The following is a 17,544-nucleotide window of genomic DNA, read 5'->3' as shown; positions in this document are numbered from 1 at the left end:
GGAGTATCGGTACAATATAAAGCAAGAAAAGGAGGAGTATGAAAGAAACTACGGAAGTATGAATAATGAGCAAAAGATGGCGTTCGACGCAGTTCTTGATTCAGTGGACAATAACCTTGGTAAACTATTCTTCCTCAACGGTCCTGGAGGAACTGGAAAAACATTTGTTTACAAAACAATAATTGCAAAGCTAAGGTCTACCAGAAGAGTAGTACTGCCTGTTGCTTCATCGGGTATTGCAGCCCTTCTTTTACCGGGTGGCCGAACAGCACATTCAAGATTCAAGATACCTCTAAATGTAACTGCAGATTCTGTATGTGAAATAAAGCCTGGCACAATGCTCGCAGAATTACTGCTCAAAACTGATCTCATTGTATGGGACGAAGCCCCAATGTCGCATCGCCACACATTCGAAGCAGTTTAAAGGTCAATAAGCAATTTAATATCTTCAGAAGATTCTTCAGCAAGCGGAAAACTATTCGGGCAGTGCTACTTGACGGAGATTTTAGGCAGATACTACCAGTTATAACACATGGAACAAGAGCAGATACAGTCGAAGCATCAATAAGTAAATCAGATTTGTGGGATTCATGCAATGTGTTTGTCTTACACCAAAACATGAGGCTACAGGCATCAGAAACGAGTTTTGCATCATGGCTTCTAAGTGTTGGGGATGGAGCTGCACCAAAATGCCAATCAAATAGTGAGGATAAGAATGATGATGGAGAAGTCATAGTCATTGACAAACGATTGCTTATGCAGCCATCTGGAAATTCACTAGAACAAATCACGAAGACGGCATACATGTTCAACAGTGAATCCCAGACCAATTTTGATTACTTAACGGAACGAGCTATTCTTACCCCACGCAATGAAACAGTGGATGAGATCAATGCATACATGTTATCACAAGTTCCAGGAAAGTTGAAGGAATATTCAAGCTACGACAGCATAGCAGAGGCAGATACAAAAAGGCCCGATTATGAAGCCTTATATCCTCCAGAGTATTTAAACTCCATGGAGTATCCAGGCTTGCCCAAGCATAAACTAAGCTTAAAAATTGGAGTCTCCATAATGCTTTTACGAAACATCAACCAAAAAGAGGGTTTATGCAATGGTACAAGACTAATTGTTACTCAAATGGGAGAACGAGTGATAGAAGGAAAAATAGTCACAGGTACACATGCCGGTAACAAGGTAACAGTACTACCAAGGATTATACTGTCTCCAGCACTAGAAGATCATCCCTTCACTCTAAAAAGACGACAATTCCCTATAAGAGTATGCTATGCTATGACTATTAATAAAAGTCAAGGGCAAAGCTTAAAATCAGTGGTATTGTATTTACCTAAGCCGGTTTTCAGTCACGGCCAACTCTACGTAGCTCTCTCAAGGGTAAAATCTCCAGACGGTTTAAGCATTTTACAAGACGACGAAGAAACAGACAAAGGAGTGCGAAACATTGTTTACAAGGAAGTTTTCCAAAATATTCCTAATTACTAAGGTCAGTATTTATTAAATAACAATATATTTATATCTATGCAAAATATGTCCTACAATGAAAAATAACGTCCTACTATCTACATTATACAGATCAACAAATAATACTATACTAGAGGAACATCACTTCACCAGCATCTACATGTAATCTTAAGATTTGCTATTAATGTTTTCCTTAGAAAAAATAAATAAAATAAATTACAACAGCTAATCATTAAAAAACCTTTCGACACAATAATCTTCTCACCATACAGAAAACATTATTCTATTATTTTGTAAGGTACAACAATCCGAAGAACAAAAAAGATCTTATAATCGGACAGCTTGAAGAGCAGGGTTGAGTACGACAGTCCCAAACACAATGATGCAGCATCTCAGAGTCATTATAGTTGCACAATAAAGAGAGTGTTTATTCTTTTTGAAAGACTAAAAGTGTTCTTATTTATGCATTTTCAGGCAACACAATACTATAATTTACAAGATTTTTTTTTAACAAAAACTCTCCCCACATTTGTTTGTGAAAGTCATGTTCGTAAAAACACACCATACAAATAAAATATACTAATGTCTTGCGAATCAAGTAACAGCCAGAGTTTCAACAACACACAAAAAATGCCAGATGTCAATCAAACTCAGTAAATTCTAAATTATTGACCAATTTAAAAAATATTAAAAATATATTTGATAATAAAGGAGGAAAGTTAAATACAATAACCACAAAATCTGAACTGCTGTTACAAATGTGAATTTAAGACATCAAAGCATATAGGTAGAGACACATACGATGAGGTCTGAAAAATAAATAATTCCGCTGATTAGCTCTGTAATCTCCTAAATGTCTTTAGACAAATAAATTAAAATAAAAACACACAAACAGGAAAACAACTGATACCAATGAACACAAAACAATAATAATAAAAACAAAATTAAAAGCTTATAGACACGATCACACGAACAATAAATATTTAACCAAAACTGAACAAACTTAATTTCCAACATCACACAAACAAATAAGTAATACTTAATTGCTCTTAAACTGATCCACAATTAAAAATGTGAATTGTAAACGACAAACAAAGCCACCAACATGCAGCAAATTAACAAAAAAATAACAAAATAGAATAACACAAACTAAGAAGACGCTTACCATTCTCTGAGTACACTTAATGATTCTATAGCTGTTACATGAATGCATTCACTACAAATAATTAAACCCACTACATCTGCTTCCTACGAAAAATTATAAAATCAAACAAAACACAAAACAACTTCAATCCATTACACTCAACAAAAATGGGAAGCAACACAGAAATAACCCACTCATTCTCTTACCAAACTCGCCCATCTTCTACAACTACAACCACAAACATAAACCTTACAATCAAAAGGCCATACACAAACCAACGAGACATTCATATGCTAATGCCATGCATCACCAACAACCATGGCCAGCTCACACCGACAATAATGAGAAACATTGAATTCCTACTAACATACCATCACATAGCGGAGGCCGATGCGACCAGTCACACAAACGTTTTGCCAGTTCGTTTTCTCGGTCATGACAACAACAGGAAATACAAGAGGTATAGACATGGATATTTACTTCACAGTTACACATTTTAACTCACATGCCACAAACAGAATTGACGTAGACTTACACATCGCCGAACTTGAGATGTCAACAAGGATGCCAACAGAAGAAGAAGAAAACGAAGACTGTCCGATCTGCTTGCAAAGGTTTGTTGGGAGACAAGATGTGAACTCACTACCATGTAAACATATTTATCATCATCAATGTATTGTACAATGGCTATTAACAGTCCCAAATTGTCCAATATGTAGACAAACATTGTTTTAATAAAACAAAATTCTCAGCAGCTTTAAATTAAACAATTAAACAAAAAAAAAAAAAATATACAATATTAAAAAATAAAATACAATACAAAAATAAAGTGAAAATCTGCGCGTAGCACGGACAATCCACTAGTCATTAAGATAATACAGTTGTAAACTTGTAATGGATTAAAATAATATAGCGGTTGACTATTTCATGAATTATGCTATCATAGGTGTTAAAAACCCATTTAGGGTTAGTGATTATCTAGATCTGTATTTATTACTCGACTAATTTCATGTACCATATTTTTAGTGGGTATACGAGATGGTTAATTTTAATAGTCATCTACTGAATTACCTAACATAAACCATGATGCTTTCATGCTTACATTTTCCTTTATATGTTTCTTGTTTGTCGTACATAATCCATCTATTTTTTGTCGACTATATACATCTACAACCACATACTCAAATTTTTTATACGCTAAAAGTTATGTTATTGATTGATTATGAAATAGTCATATACATTTAATTAACAATCTCGTCAATAATCAACTACTTGAGTACCTACATAGAGCTTTAGTGTTTTAATGCTTCAATTTTGTTTCCTATGATCATTAATTAGTGATTTGATACTGAATTAACCGTCTACATTTAGACGATTATTTCATCAGTAGTCACCTACTCGAATACCTACATAACTATGGTGCTCTAATGTTTTAATGCTTCAAAAAATTTCTTCAATGCTTTAATCTTAATGTTAGTGATTTGATAAAGAATTATTAGCCTACATAGTAGTCACCTACTTGAGCACATGCATAACTATAGTGTTTTAATCCTTAAATATTTGTTCTTATGTGTATACCGTTACTGATTTGATGATGAATTAGTCGTCTACATTTATACGACTATTTCGTTAGTAGTCACTTACTCGAGTACCTACATAACTATGGTGCTTTAATGCTTCAATTTTTTTTATATGTTTATTATTAGTGATGAATTAGTCATTTATATTTAGACGATTATTTCATCAGGAGTCGCCTACTCGAGTACTTATATAACTATAGTGCTTAAATGATGCCAAAAAAACTTTTTATATGTTTATCGTTTGTCAGACATAATTCACTATTTTTTGGTGATTAACTGTATGTGTAGTCATAGACTGTAATTGTTTATTCCAGAACTTAATGTTAGTGATTTGGTGATAAATTCGTGAAATAATTCTTATACATGTTTATAAATATAATTGAATCTTAGATCCAGTGGTGTTTACTAAATGAATAGTTAATAATTTGTGCGATTATTATTGTATAGGTGTGTGAATGTAATTGACTTTTTGTTGCAATGGCGTTTTTACTAATGAATACATATACATTGTTTATGATAAGACAATTACAACTAACCGTTACATCTAGTGATTTAAAGTTATCGTAATTATAAATTAATCATGTGGTTTGTTAAAGAGAGAGAAAAATAGTTATCTGTTTTGTTTTTAATAACAAAAAAAAAAGATGTTGCGGATTTTGTAGAACCATGTGCAAGGGGCTTTTTCGACAATTTCTCATCTTATGGACAATTTACTATTGTTATTTTTTTCTGCTATTCTATAATATATATATTTTGGCTATTTTTTTTGGGTTCAGACATAATATTTATGCAATTCACCCTAAATTGCTCGATTTTGGAAAATGAGAACATTAGTTGACAGAGTTGAATTACAATAAAAGGCAATTTCTTTACTTTCTTTACTAAAAAAGACACTTCTTGCTATTAAGGTACTTTATCCATTTTTTTTCTGTGTGTAAGTACAACAATTCCCCTCATTAATATATCGCATAACAATTTTCCCATCATTTTTATTTTCACCGCTCTCTGTTCCCAAAATTTCGGAAACGCCATAGACGATCAAAACTCATGGACGAGAGTTCAAATTTTCGAATCGAAGAAAAGTAAGATAAGTGGATCGTATAACTGTCCCATCTGAGCAGGAGTTCAGGTTGTGTTTTTAATTTCAGAAACTCTTCGTTCGGTGGAGGTCGTTTGACAGAGGTTGTTGCATAACAAAAAATCATCTTGGCAGCTTCGTCTTACTCAACAATTGATGCTGTTCCCAGGTATTGTTAATAGTTTCAGGAAGAATCTAGTTCAGACCTTAATTGGACTCTGTAATTGCTTGACTTTTTAAATGATTGAATCCTTCGTTTTGATTAGCAGGATTTTGGGTGGTCTATCCTATATAATGGTGACGATAATTTGACTATATGGACAATATCTATTTGTTTAGGAGACTAGTGGATACTATCTCCATGGACACGACCAAATGAATTTTTAGTGCAAACATTTTTTTCTTCTTTTTATTCTTCATATTCCCTTGATTGCTTGTCTCATGTTTACAATGGTGGAGCCGTCCTTTCTGAGATCTAAATTAATTTTGTTAAAATTTTATCGTCTCCAACAAATTTTGAAATCTTATTTGACTATGAATCTATAAAAACAGAACAAATAAAAAACATAGGGATCAATACAACGGCTACAGATGAATACAACTTTGGGTGGATACCATATACTATAAATGGATACGCTATATGTGGATATAATATAGAAACTTGAAAGATGAATACAATACATGTGGATAACAAATGCTAGCGCTATAGAAGGATATGTAGCAGGTGGATACAATGCAAAAATCACAATTAGATACTATAGACGCTCACAACATGGATACTATACTAGTGGATACACATGGTTTCGATCATTGCATATATGTTTTATAACATGGATTTGATACATGTGGACACAGATTTGATACATATAGATGTGATTCAAATATATAAGTGGATATGATACATTTGTTGGTGGATACGATATAATAGTCAAAAATTAATATTCGTTGGTGGACAGATGTCTCGTGGATACAGCTTAAGTTTAGAAGAAAAAAATTGATTTGGATGGAGTCGTAGGTTCTTGAAATCGATTCTTTTCTTCAGGTTCTGTAATTCCGACCAACCCTTGGTATTAGATCTAGGTGTCCAAATTGACAATCAATTGTAAACTGGTGAAAGTGTGGGAGGAAAAATCTAAGGCACCCAAATCTCAAATTTATATCCGCTCAAACTGGTTTCTTCAAAAGATATGATAACAAATTTGGTCACGAATTCCATCTCCAACAGCCATTATCCCTCCATATCCTCACGTTATTTTGATACCTGTGTTGGAGAATTTGAGATCTCTAGAAAGTCAGCTTTGATTTATACTCATCTTACTCTGGAATTAGAAATTTTAATTTCTGGGTTTTTCGTTCTTACTGCATAAAGAGAAAGCCATGGAGGATATAGTTTTTTACTGCAAAATATAAAAAAATAAAGAAACTGTCGTCAAATATCATAGAGGGTAAAAATGTCAGCTTGTATGTTGAAAGTACCTCAATAGCACAAAGTGCCTTTTTATGTTATTCTAAACTCAAAAAGTGCCTTATTATGTAATTGTTTTTCAGTTGACATGCTGATAACACCGTAGTTTAACTCATTTTTATTAAGAATTTCTATTACAATTTCAAATGTTTTATTTAGTTTTAAGTGTTTTTATCATGGTTTTTTAATATTTTTATCTTCAAAATTTTTTTCAAATTATTTAGATAAAACAATGCAAACTGGAGAAAGATTCATTTTTGGCCAATTTTGGACTGTCAGAAGTTTTATTTCCAATAAAGATTTTCTTAGATCAAAACTAAATATAGAAATAATATAGAGGAGACAACTAAATTTCTAATGTAATTAGATTAGACGCAATCCAACGGTTAGATCTCTAGATATCTCTAATTTAATAAAGATATATTTTGTAGCCTCACGAAAAAAACAAAAAAAAATCGAAGATTTGACTTTATAGATCAACCATTACAGCTCTAGAGGTCGCGCTAGCCCCATTTTACCAGTCTCGGAGAATCTTCTTCTGCGGCAAATCCAATCTCGGCCCAAAAATCCAACTTCAAACCCATTTTATAATTCTCGATTTTTTGACCATTGGAGCATAATCCCGATGGTTCCTTGCTGCCGTTGGCCGATTTGGACGACTTTTTGAAAGGGGCAACACAAATACCTGCATTGATCTAAAAATATTCTATTTTTTCGGACCTATGTAATAGTATTCTAGAAGTTTCAATAATATAATTCTTAATTAATGGAGAAAGAAAACATGTTTATCAAATTTGATTATCTTTTTTATTTCACCTAATATATATCTTTAAAACTTATGATTAGTTTTTTTTTCTTTCTTTTCTTCACCTAATATATATCTTCACGAATTTACGTCTCTCCTTTCCCTTCGTGTCCCCCTTTTGCTTCTCCATCTCTCCCTCCTTTGAACCAGTCAAATTGATTTATAACCTCCTCGTCCTTTTCCTTTGACTTCTCTTTGAAATTGAAGTCGCTTTCCATATCCATCGATTTAGGGTTTCCGATTTCGTTTCAGAGACTTTCTCTCGCTTCTCTCACTTTTCCCCTTCTTCTTTCGGCTCCTCTTTCCTTTCCGCAATTCCCGCAATACGACTCCCTTTCCTATTAGATTCCGTAAATTATCATGATCGATGTGTTTGATCCGATCTCGAGTCGCGTCAAATAGCTAATCTATCTACAGATATATATATATATATATATATATATTTTATCTGGTAGATCGCTTTAGGGTTTTCGTGTGTTGTTTCAATGGTGGGTACTCAACGGTCGGAGGAGCCACCGGTTAAAGCTCTTAAGAGCTATGGAATTACGAAGCCGCTTTCTGTTACTGGCCCTTCAGCGGCTGATTTGAAGCGTAATTTGGAGCTGGAGAAGGTAAGCTTTTGTTGAAATTTTTGCTTCGATTTTGACACACGTTTCTGCTGAATTTGTTTTTTTTTTTGAATTGTCCTAAGTTTCTCGTTGATGAGGGTCTCTACGAGAGCAATGAAGAAACAATGCGGAGAGAGGAAGTTCTTGGGCGCATGGATCAGGTGAATAAGCGTGTGTTTCATGTTGATAATTGCTAAGACTTAATTATGCTTAATATTTGCAGATGGTAAAATATATATTGCAGCTTCTATGTCTATTGGCTCATCTGAATGGCTATGTTAACTTTGATTACTTTACTTGTAGGAGCTAATCCTTGGTTTGATATATACTCTAGTTTACTGGGATGTAGATTTTGGGGTTAGCTGCTTTCTGTTTGGATGTAAAATAGGCCCAAGAATTTCCTTATACTTTCAGAGATTGTTCATGTTTGTGAAGTTTGAGATCTGTTGTTTGAGGGGTGATGTGTAACTTTGAATCACTTTTCGCTGTCTTTTTTACTTAGTTTGCTGTTTTAAGCTCTTAACATATGTTTTCTTACTGTGCCTTCATACTATGGTCCAGATTTGTTTCTATTGCTAATTCTAATATGTCTGCTTTCTCAAACTTCTTGTATAGATCGTAAAACACTGGGTGAAACACTTAACTCGTCAGAGGGGGTATACAGATCAGATGGTGGAGGACGCAAATGCTGTCATATTCACTTTTGGATCTTACCGCCTTGGAGTAAGTGCTTTAAGTTTAAAGTTTAAGTTCAACTGATTGTATTCTGTGCGGCTATAGGTTATGGTTTACTGGGATCATATACTTTCTCATTGACCCTTGTAAATATCCTTGAACCATCACTCTAGTCAAGAGAGCATTGTATATGTCTCTACTTTACTAGTATGCGAGGGTAAAAAAGCTTGATTTTGTTGACTTGCAGGTACACGGACCTGGGGCTGATATTGATACACTGTGTGTTGGCCCATCTTATGTTAACCGAGAGGTGACTCTTGAATCACGTCTTACCGATGTAAAGGTCTGGCATATAGTTTGAGTTCCTAACAGGTTATTTTAACAGGAGGATTTCTTCATCATCTTGCGTGATATATTGGCTGAGATGGAAGAAGTGACTGAGCTTCAACCTGTTACTGATGCTCATGTCCCAGTCATGAAGTTTAAGTTCCAAGGAATATCTATTGATCTTCTGTATGCTAGCATATCACTTCTAGTTGTGCCACAGGTAATATCAATATAGCCAGTTTCAGTTTCGGCTGAAACATTGTTGTGATTAGAGACACCTTTATGTTATCTTGGAGTTGGTTTGGTGCTTGTATTACATGTTGATGGTCACGTTAAGAGAGTCCTACTCTTCCTCCAAGGGTGCTTATATATATATGGTGCTAAAAAACGGCAGTCCCACATATCTGTGTTCACTAAGGCCAACAATTTCGTTGACATCTCAAGCCCTTGGAGGAAGAGTAGGACTATATATATATATATATGTACTGAGCTGAGTTCTAGCCAAAATTCATAAATTCTTGCTCAGTCAGATCCCTTGTTGTTCTGGTTTGAATTTTTGATAGGATCTGGATATCTCCAACTCTTCTGTGCTGTGCGATGTGGATGAGCAAACTGTCCGCAGTCTTAATGGTTGTAGGGTTGCTGATCAGATTCTTAAACTCGTTCCAAATTTCGAGGTAAACAATGCCAGTTTTTTTTTCATAATAGACTAAGGAATCCTGTAAACCATCTCTGACGTTATGTGCAAATCTAGCACTTCCGGACAACACTAAGATGCATGAAGTACTGGGCTAAGAAGCGTGGGGTCTATTCAAATGTAAGGTGGTGTCTCTCTGGGTATTAGTATATTACATTTTTTTTTTGACAAAACTGTCAAGCTCTTGTCATCTCAAATTGAGCAGGTTACTGGATTTCTTGGTGGGGTAAACTGGGCACTTCTGGTTGCACGGCTGTGCCAGCTTTATCCAAATGCTATTCCTAGTATGTTGGTTTCTCGATTTTTTAGAGTATATACACAGTGGCGCTGGCCGAACCCAGTCATGCTTTGTGCAATAGAAGAGAATGAGCTTGGAATACCTGTCTGGGACCCAAGGAAAAATCACCGTGACCGCTATCATCTTATGCCAATAATAACACCTGCATACCCGTGCATGAATTCTAGTTACAATGTCTCTCAAAGCACTCTTCGTGTTATGACTGAGCAATTCCAGTATGGTAACAAGATCTGTCAGGTTAGGGAGCAAAACACCCGAATTTTTTATGAATAGTTTACGCAGGATCCTGTTACTAAGTAAGTTTTGTATGCAGGAGATTGAGTTAAATAAACAACACTGGAGTTCCTTATTCGAACAATATATGTTCTTCGAGGCATATAAAAATTACCTTCAGGTTGATGTATTAGCAGTAGATGCAGAAGATCTATTGGCTTGGAAGGGTTGGGTGGAGTCACGGTTCAGGCAGCTGACTTTGAAGGTAAGATAGCCTTCTCCTCTTTTTATTTGATGTTCTCCAAGTTTTATTGGTAGAAAAAACAGTGATTGAAGGGTTTTTATTCTCCTCTTTCTTAATCCGATAATGCAGATAGAACGAGACACAAATGGGATGTTAATGTGCCATCCTCAACCAAATGAGTATGTGGACACTTCCAAGCAGTTTCGGCATTGTGCATTTTTCATGGGCTTGCAGAGGGCAGAAGGAGTTGGTGGCCAAGAATGTCAACAATTTGATATACGTGGAACAGTAGATGAGTTCAGGCAAGAGGTAAACATGTATATGTTTTGGAGGCCTGGGATGGATGTGTATGTCTCTCATGTTCGTAGACGGCAGCTTCCACCTTTTGTTTTTCCAAACGGATATAAGAGGCCTCGGCAATCCAGGCACCAGAATCAACAATCCCGAGAGCCTGGTGAGGAGGGTGTTGGTTCAGTGTCCGCTTATGTTGAGAGACATGCGAAGAGGAAAAACGACAATGAAATGATAGATACGAGGCCAGAGAAACCTGAGAAGCGTGCATCTCTTAGTCCACATAGTCTAGATGCAGTTTATCCTGATAGTAGTGCTATCACAACTGGTGAGACTCCTCCGATTGGCATTGAGTCAGGTCCTAGAGCCGAATGCTTAGTAACTACTGATCTTGATTGCACCACTCCTAATGTCGAAGTCGAGGCTGAAAGATTTATTAGGAAAAGCACTGAAATCATAGAAGTTTCTCAGAGAGAGCATAACTCTGGTAACGAGCAAACCCTGGAAGTAGATAGTAGGGCTCTTGTCCAAGGTTGTCATGACCTGGCTGAGCCTGTAGAAAAGCATGTGAGACCGGACCCTAGTGCTGTGGTAGCATGTGAAGGTGGGCATAATGAAGATGAAGGTCGTAATATGTGCTCTGAAGCCATCAATGATGACACGCCACATCTTCCAAGGCGACTAAATCTGAAAGAGAATGTTGATGAAGTTGAGAGGGAATCCAGGTCGGGAAAAATTGCTGATGGTGCTTTGCGTAATGGATACTGTGGGCAGAACCTGGATCATGAGGTGAGTTTTTCCTGTTCGATGATGATTGTATAAGACCCGTAAAACAATTGCAAAAAAATGTCTTGATCGTACTGGACATAGTAATCATGGCTTGTTACAGGGTTTTTTTACTGGTGCAAGTTTGGATCCATCTGTGGAACATAAAAACTTGCATTCAGATGGATTGTTCAAAAGTGGCTTGTCGGAAGAACTTCAGGTTTTCTATTCTAACTTATGTCATTTTGCAAAAGGCTTATTCTTCTGTAGGATTTTCGCGTTTGGTAGCTGGTTTGTGACTTGTTATTTATGATTTTAACGATTTATACTTATAGTTTGTGAGTGTCACACCCACTGCATGACATGTTGAAGGGTGATCTTGTGCTTTATTGTTAGAATCAAGAAATGTTTCCTGAGAATCGCTTAATCTGCACCAGATTTGCATTGCAATAATGTGTTTATCTAGATGCTTTTTCTCTTTCCTTCAGATCACTTCTGACTTCTATCTTTGCTTGTCATTTTTTACTGTGTCTTAGTCAAATCCTTTGCTCAGCGGGATGGGGAGACCGGAAGAAGGTGCTAGGTCAGAATCTTTGTCCATTGATGAGGCATGTATTTTGCAACCTGTTACTATTTTATGCCAATCATGATCTCTTTATGTTCTTGTTTTGGTTTTCTTGGTACTTTTTCTAGCAGCAACAGGTTGAGCTTGGAGTCGATAGTGTGAGCTAGGTCTCTCGTAATGAGAACCTGAAGTCAGAAAAAAGGAAAAGATCAAGAAACAAAAATAAAGAAGAAGAACCAGAGCACGTAGTGTTGCTTTGGACGTCTTCCAGAACTCGACAATATTGGTAAGCTTAAATCCAAAAAATCCAAAAGCTTAAAAAGAGAAAAAAAGTAAGAAAAATCCAAAAAAAAATAAGATAAAAGATTAATTAAAAAAAACAAATAACAACTTTGAAAATGATCTTGTTTGTTCGTAACTCGTTGGGATGGTGAGTATCCAAACTCTGGGAAGAGGGAGTTTGGGATGCGAAAGCCGTGCTGTTCGATACTATGCTCCAGGAAGTTGGGAAAAGTAAGGTGTGGAGCTTGTGCTGGTTCAATACTTTTTGTCCGAGAGTTGCCTAGGAAGAGGATCAATGAGGTCACCATGGTGATAGGCAAGTGAATTAGATCTGTCTACCTTTACAGGCTATTTCAGACTGTTTTCTGTATTTGATATGTTTTCAGATTTGGGATCATTCTGTGTGTTATATGATTCTGTCTGCATAAATATGTCTCCTGCTTTTTTTTTTTTTTTTTTTTTTTTTCCAGTTGCTAGTCGCTTCTTTCATAAAGACCCATTCTTAATCCCTAAAATGTACTTTCTGTTGTTTATGCGACTATGAATGATTTGGCCATAACCTTATGGCCTGACTGGCCCGGTCTAAATTCATTAGCATGAGATTTGGATCCTATTGTGTTTGGGAACAAAGTAATGATTATGATAGACAGTCAGATAGTACACTAATTGGTGATGATCAATCATCATCTGTATTGATATTAGATCAATTATCTGTGGCTATGATGTAATAGTGACTAAAAAAATGTGATGAACAAGTTTTTATTTGATGAATATTATAAATACAAACTGCAACTGAAGACAAGTATTTTAGTATTTGTTAGTTCCTTTACATTGATTTAGTCTTGTTCAAACCAAAAAGCTACGTGGATACAGTAAAATCATTCAGCAGTGATGGAAATTGAGATATCACAGTTAGTGCAAAAAAGAATGAACAGGAATTGAATTGACTCTGTTGATAAATAAATTAAGAATCAAGAATGTAACTCTACTCTGAATCAACAATGTAATTCTACTGAATCAAGAATGTTACTCTACTCTATCCATCTAACTCCAAAAAAAAAAACCGACCACACATCAGTTTGCACTATTCCTCATATAGAATCCCATAGCTTGCCGCAAATTGTGAACTGTGGCATCCGCTATATCTATGGCTCTGTCTGCACCATCTGACAATATTTTATCCAAATATCCAGTTTCCGCTATTATCTCGTGATAACGGACCTGCACACGAAAAAACACATACCACCACATATCAGATCAAGATTTATGCAAATAAAGATGCCCTGCTAAGGGTTTTACTCTACATCAGTTTTTCTTTTTATGATATGATTGAGATGAAATGATACAAACTCCTAGGAATCTCTATTGGATTTGATTAAAAGTTCTGAATTTATAAACCTGGATTGGATTCAGATGTTCGATCAAAGCATCTGCAAGGAGAGGCTTAAATGAACCCCAGCTCATATCTTTGCATTCCTCCATCACTTCCTGTAACCGTTTCCAAAATATGTTCACCAGATTATAGTTGAAAGAGTAAATAACAAACCATCATTTGTTTTCTCCTTACCTCTTTTGTCTTGCCTAAAACAATCTGATATATAGAGAGGAGATTGTTGCATTCAGGTCTCTCATCATTGTCAAATTCAAGGCTGTTGGAACAACAAGAAGCAGAAACTTTTAATATAGATATCACAATTTTTAAATAAAATTGATAACAGATACCTAAAAGTTTGTGCATTTCAAGAAAAATGTTAGAGCACTCACCCTGCAAATGAGTCTGTCTTGCACCGTTTTATCTTATCCGCAATCAACTACACAATTTTCAAAAGGAGGGATGAGCACTGGATTATAGCAGGAGAACTTCACAAACAACCAACAATGAACAGAATTCTACAAGAGTACGAGAGCTTAAGCACATATGGCACATGGAGAATATGGTGACAGGCGTTTCATATCCATGCTCAATGAGAAAATGCTAAGCCTTACAAACATTGGTAAGTTCATTTTACTTACATCTTTTGAGTCAAGTAGATTGATCCGCGACTGATCAGAAGGTGCAGACTTGGACATCTACAAGATTACGTGACAGTAAGATATCAGCAACAAGTACGCAATTCCTCGGAAGTATCTGAATAAGCAAGCTAAAAAATTGGATCCTCTGAAATCCGCAGATGAAAAACTCTATCTGGACCACATTCAGGGAGGCAATCTCAGAAGTGTTTAAATCCTTACAACTTAACTAGAAATTGAAGAGAAACAGAATACAATGTTAAAGAAAACAAAGGGTTTACCAATATATTTCCAATAGCATGTGAACGCTAATCATATCCTCTATAATATTATTTATTTACAATAGACCAACAGTTAGCAACTCCATAATGCAGAAAGAAAAATAAACGCCAAAAAAAAACTTTAAATTAGCAAATGAAAACGTTTTTACCTTGGAAAGACCATCAGTAAGAGACATAACTCGGGCTCCAACTTGTGGTATGAGTGGTTCTGGTATCTACAAACAGGATGAATATGAAAACCGATAAACCTTCAAAGCCACACAATGAGGGATAGACAAAGCATTTGGAAAGTCTCACCTTAAAGAGCGAACCACCACGTCTGCAAATGAAAATTGCCAATGTTAGATGGATAATGGGATACAAATGAAGAACTTTAAGCCATTAAGAAAAATTAATAACATAGAATAATAAGCACTTGATTTTGAACAATATACTTAATATACTAAATACACAAAGCAAGGTTTTATACCCTCCAAGCTTCTTCCACTTCCTTCCACCATATAAATGATTCACACGCTGTGCCAGGCTGCGGGCGAATTCTAGGTGCTGCTTCTGGTCCTCACCAACGGGGACAAAATCAGTCTGCAGAGGCATGTTGTAGAGTATAAGGATTATGCAATTCAGCAAATCGGTCATCGTAGATGCAATAGGCAGGTATGTACATGCACTTCTTTAACTGGACAAAGAATTAATCACATAGATGGTCGGCCGAAGAAGTCTTGCATGAACATAGCTAAAAAAAGATTGTTAATTTCTCCGTGTAGAGCATCACCTGATACAAGAGGATATCAGCAGCCATCAGAACTGGATAAGTTAGCAAAAAGACAGAAGCATTCTCACCCCCCTGCCGAAAAAAAGGACTAAGATGAAATCAATAAACAGAATCCTAGATGTACACAATCACATATTATTTTCAGGTTTATGCAGAAGAAAGACTAAGTTGAGTATGCTGTCTGTATGCCCTATACATTGCATATGTTATCTCACTAGTAACACTAAGAAATCAACAACAAACCTGAAAAAATGTTACGTTTTAACATCCATGTCCAGTTTATTAATATCAACTTGTTATGAGCTTCGATATATAGGCGCATCTCCCTTTAAATAATGTGGAACAACAAGAAACTACAAACATATACGCACCTCCTTACGTGATTTCTCTTTGAATTGAGTCATTTTCTGTAGCCAACCGATAGGTGTTGATGAACTCAAAAGACACTTTAACTCCACATGAGCGCAGACATGAGATTGCACAAATACCGAAGCCTACATAGTCTCTCTTTGATTGGTTACTGCAGATCACATCTGACTGTTCTCACGTAAGTTTTAACTCGAAAACGAACCTTAGAAATGTCTACACCACACGCTAGATAAAGCGCTGCGGTATCCCTAGTTGCCTTTCCTAGTTGTCGTGTGTCATATGGTACTGTTGTCTTACATATCAAGAGGGATATATAAATAATAAGAGAGAAACAGAGGAATTACTACATAATCTAGCTTCTGGAAAGGTATAGATAATTTATACCGCATGAAGGTCTACTATAATAAAGAAGTTCTCGTATGTATCCTGCAAACATATAAACACAGAAAGGCAAATTTTCTATCAACCAGACAAAAAGGAAAAAAAAAATGATTCCTTTTGTTAAAGCCTTGAACTATACAACAAACCATCTAAATCGATGAATTTTTGTAAATGTGATCTGTGATTACAAAAAAATTTTCTGCAAAAATAGAATTTTTACAAAAGGGTGTAAAAAGAAGCATCTCAAACAAGTAAAAAATCGAGTATCGACTGAAATTACAAACATATAAACACAGAAAGGCCTAAAAAGATGATAAAGACAAATTTTGTATCAATTAGACAAAATAAATAATCTGCATCGATACATTAGCAAAGAAGGGTCAACAAAACAACTCTCTATACACTTATCATTATTTAGCACCCCATTTTGTATCTGATGCTTTACACCATGACTATGTAAACTCTTCTTAATATATATAGTATAGACGTTAAAAAAAATAAAATAAATAATCTGCATCCTTGAACTTTACAACAAACAATCCAAATCGATGAATTTTTGTAAATGTGATCTTGATTACACAAAACTAAACTGAAAAGAAACAATTTTTACAGAAGGGGCATCTCTAAAAAAGGGAAAAATGGAGTATCACTTGAAATTACATACATTTTATGAGTCATTATCAAATGGGGAAAACAGAGAGAAAAACCTGAAGAGTGACCCAATTTTTGATTGCACCGAGATAGTTTCCAAGGTGAATTGATCCTGTAGGTTGGACTCCAGACACTACACGTTTCCTGCAATCAGAAAAATGATATGATAAGTTTTAAGCTAAATGTATTTTAAATGGAATCAAAAGTTGTACACACAATGGAGAACCTAGGAGAAGGAGAAGTGTCGTCGGTGGCCGCGGAGCAACAGCATCGGAACCCTTCTCCGGCGAAAAGGGGGCTCGGTTTTCTGAGGAATCTAGAGGTTGATAGGAGACGAGAGAATCTGAGGAGGAAATGGAATCAGAAGGTGGATTTGATCATTTGAAGAGGAGGAAGTAAAAGAGAAGAGTGTACCTGGAGGAATGAGAGAGAGTCGCGTGCGCCATTCTTGTATTCTCTGAGCTTTCGCAATGGTTTATGAATTTATGAATTTCTCGGAGAAGTATTTACACTGTATGACACTTTTTGACTTTGTAAGACACTTTTGTTTTTACTAGCACT

General features: G+C 35.6%; 3 protein-coding genes across 12 annotated transcripts; 2 read left to right on the top strand and 1 right to left on the bottom strand.

The window, feature by feature from the left end:
• Positions 1-618: 618 nt before the first annotated feature.
• On the top strand, positions 619-1,503 carry LOC112089167 (ATP-dependent DNA helicase PIF1). Its single transcript, XM_024160144.1, has one exon. The coding sequence runs from the start codon at positions 619-621 to the stop codon at positions 1,501-1,503; it is 885 nt and encodes a 294-aa protein (XP_024015912.1).
• Positions 1,504-7,678: 6,175 nt separating this feature from the next.
• LOC18025642 (nuclear poly(A) polymerase 2) lies at positions 7,679-13,027 on the top strand. 10 transcript variants are annotated; one of them, XR_002900872.1, is made up of 14 exons: positions 7,680-8,165; positions 8,246-8,323; positions 8,778-8,885; positions 9,085-9,147; positions 9,223-9,384; positions 9,728-9,841; positions 9,919-9,981; positions 10,067-10,396; positions 10,473-10,637; positions 10,746-11,696; positions 11,797-11,892; positions 12,209-12,255; positions 12,366-12,523; positions 12,673-13,027. XR_002900872.1 is itself a non-coding variant. In XM_006408755.2 (13 exons), exons 1-13 carry the CDS (start codon positions 8,040-8,042, stop codon positions 12,397-12,399), a joined length of 2,328 nt encoding a protein of 775 aa, XP_006408818.1. In that variant the 5' UTR covers positions 7,680-8,039; the 3' UTR covers positions 12,400-13,027. The 10 variants fall into 10 exon arrangements, 8 of the variants coding, with proteins under 8 accessions (XP_024015821.1, XP_024015820.1, XP_024015819.1 ...); XR_002900873.1 differs by having other exon boundaries at positions 7,681-8,165; positions 12,369-12,523; XM_006408755.2 differs by having other exon boundaries at positions 12,375-13,027.
• A 455-nt stretch (positions 13,028-13,482) lies between these two features.
• On the bottom strand, positions 13,483-17,445 carry LOC18025641 (tryptophan--tRNA ligase, chloroplastic/mitochondrial). The gene is made up of 15 exons (XM_006408754.2): positions 17,398-17,445; positions 17,210-17,326; positions 17,040-17,127; positions 16,336-16,377; positions 16,154-16,243; positions 15,954-16,076; positions 15,583-15,654; positions 15,280-15,392; positions 15,108-15,129; positions 14,960-15,025; positions 14,533-14,589; positions 14,284-14,330; positions 14,087-14,168; positions 13,918-14,007; positions 13,483-13,740 (listed from the first exon to the last, which is right to left on the bottom strand). The coding sequence occupies exons 1-15, from the start codon at positions 17,427-17,429 to the stop codon at positions 13,594-13,596; spliced, it is 1,188 nt and encodes a 395-aa protein (XP_006408817.1). The 5' UTR covers positions 17,430-17,445; the 3' UTR covers positions 13,483-13,593.
• Positions 17,446-17,544: the final 99 nt, after the last annotated feature.

The sequence above is a fragment of the Eutrema salsugineum genome, unplaced genomic scaffold (assembly GCF_000478725.1).
Source record: "Eutrema salsugineum unplaced genomic scaffold, Eutsalg1_0 scaffold_12, whole genome shotgun sequence".
Classification (NCBI taxonomy): domain Eukaryota; kingdom Viridiplantae; phylum Streptophyta; class Magnoliopsida; order Brassicales; family Brassicaceae; genus Eutrema; species Eutrema salsugineum.
The sequence above is the reverse complement of the archived record's forward strand: the minus strand, read 5'-3'. Positions and strand labels throughout refer to the sequence as shown.

Coding starts and splice junctions, on each gene's coding strand:
- LOC18025641 (XM_006408754.2), bottom strand. CDS start 17,429: ATGGCGCACGCGACTCTCTCTCATTCCTCCAG. Junction 16,378..17,039: donor AAAATTGGGTCACTCTTCAG/GTTTTTCTCTCT, acceptor ATATGTTTGCAG/GATACATACGAGAACTTCTT. Junction 14,331..14,532: donor ATCTACTTGACTCAAAAGAT/GTAAGTAAAATG, acceptor AAAATTGTGTAG/TTGATTGCGGATAAGATAAA.
- LOC112089167 (XM_024160144.1), top strand. CDS start 619: ATGAGGCTACAGGCATCAGAAACGAGTTTTGCATCATGGCTTCTAAGT.
- LOC18025642 (XM_006408758.2), top strand. CDS start 8,040: ATGGTGGGTACTCAACGGTCGGAGGAGCCACCGGTTAAAGCTCTTAAG. Junction 9,148..9,222: donor CATCTTATGTTAACCGAGAG/GTGACTCTTGAA, acceptor TTATTTTAACAG/GAGGATTTCTTCATCATCTT. Junction 11,697..11,796: donor GGCAGAACCTGGATCATGAG/GTGAGTTTTTCC, acceptor GGCTTGTTACAG/GGTTTTTTTACTGGTGCAAG.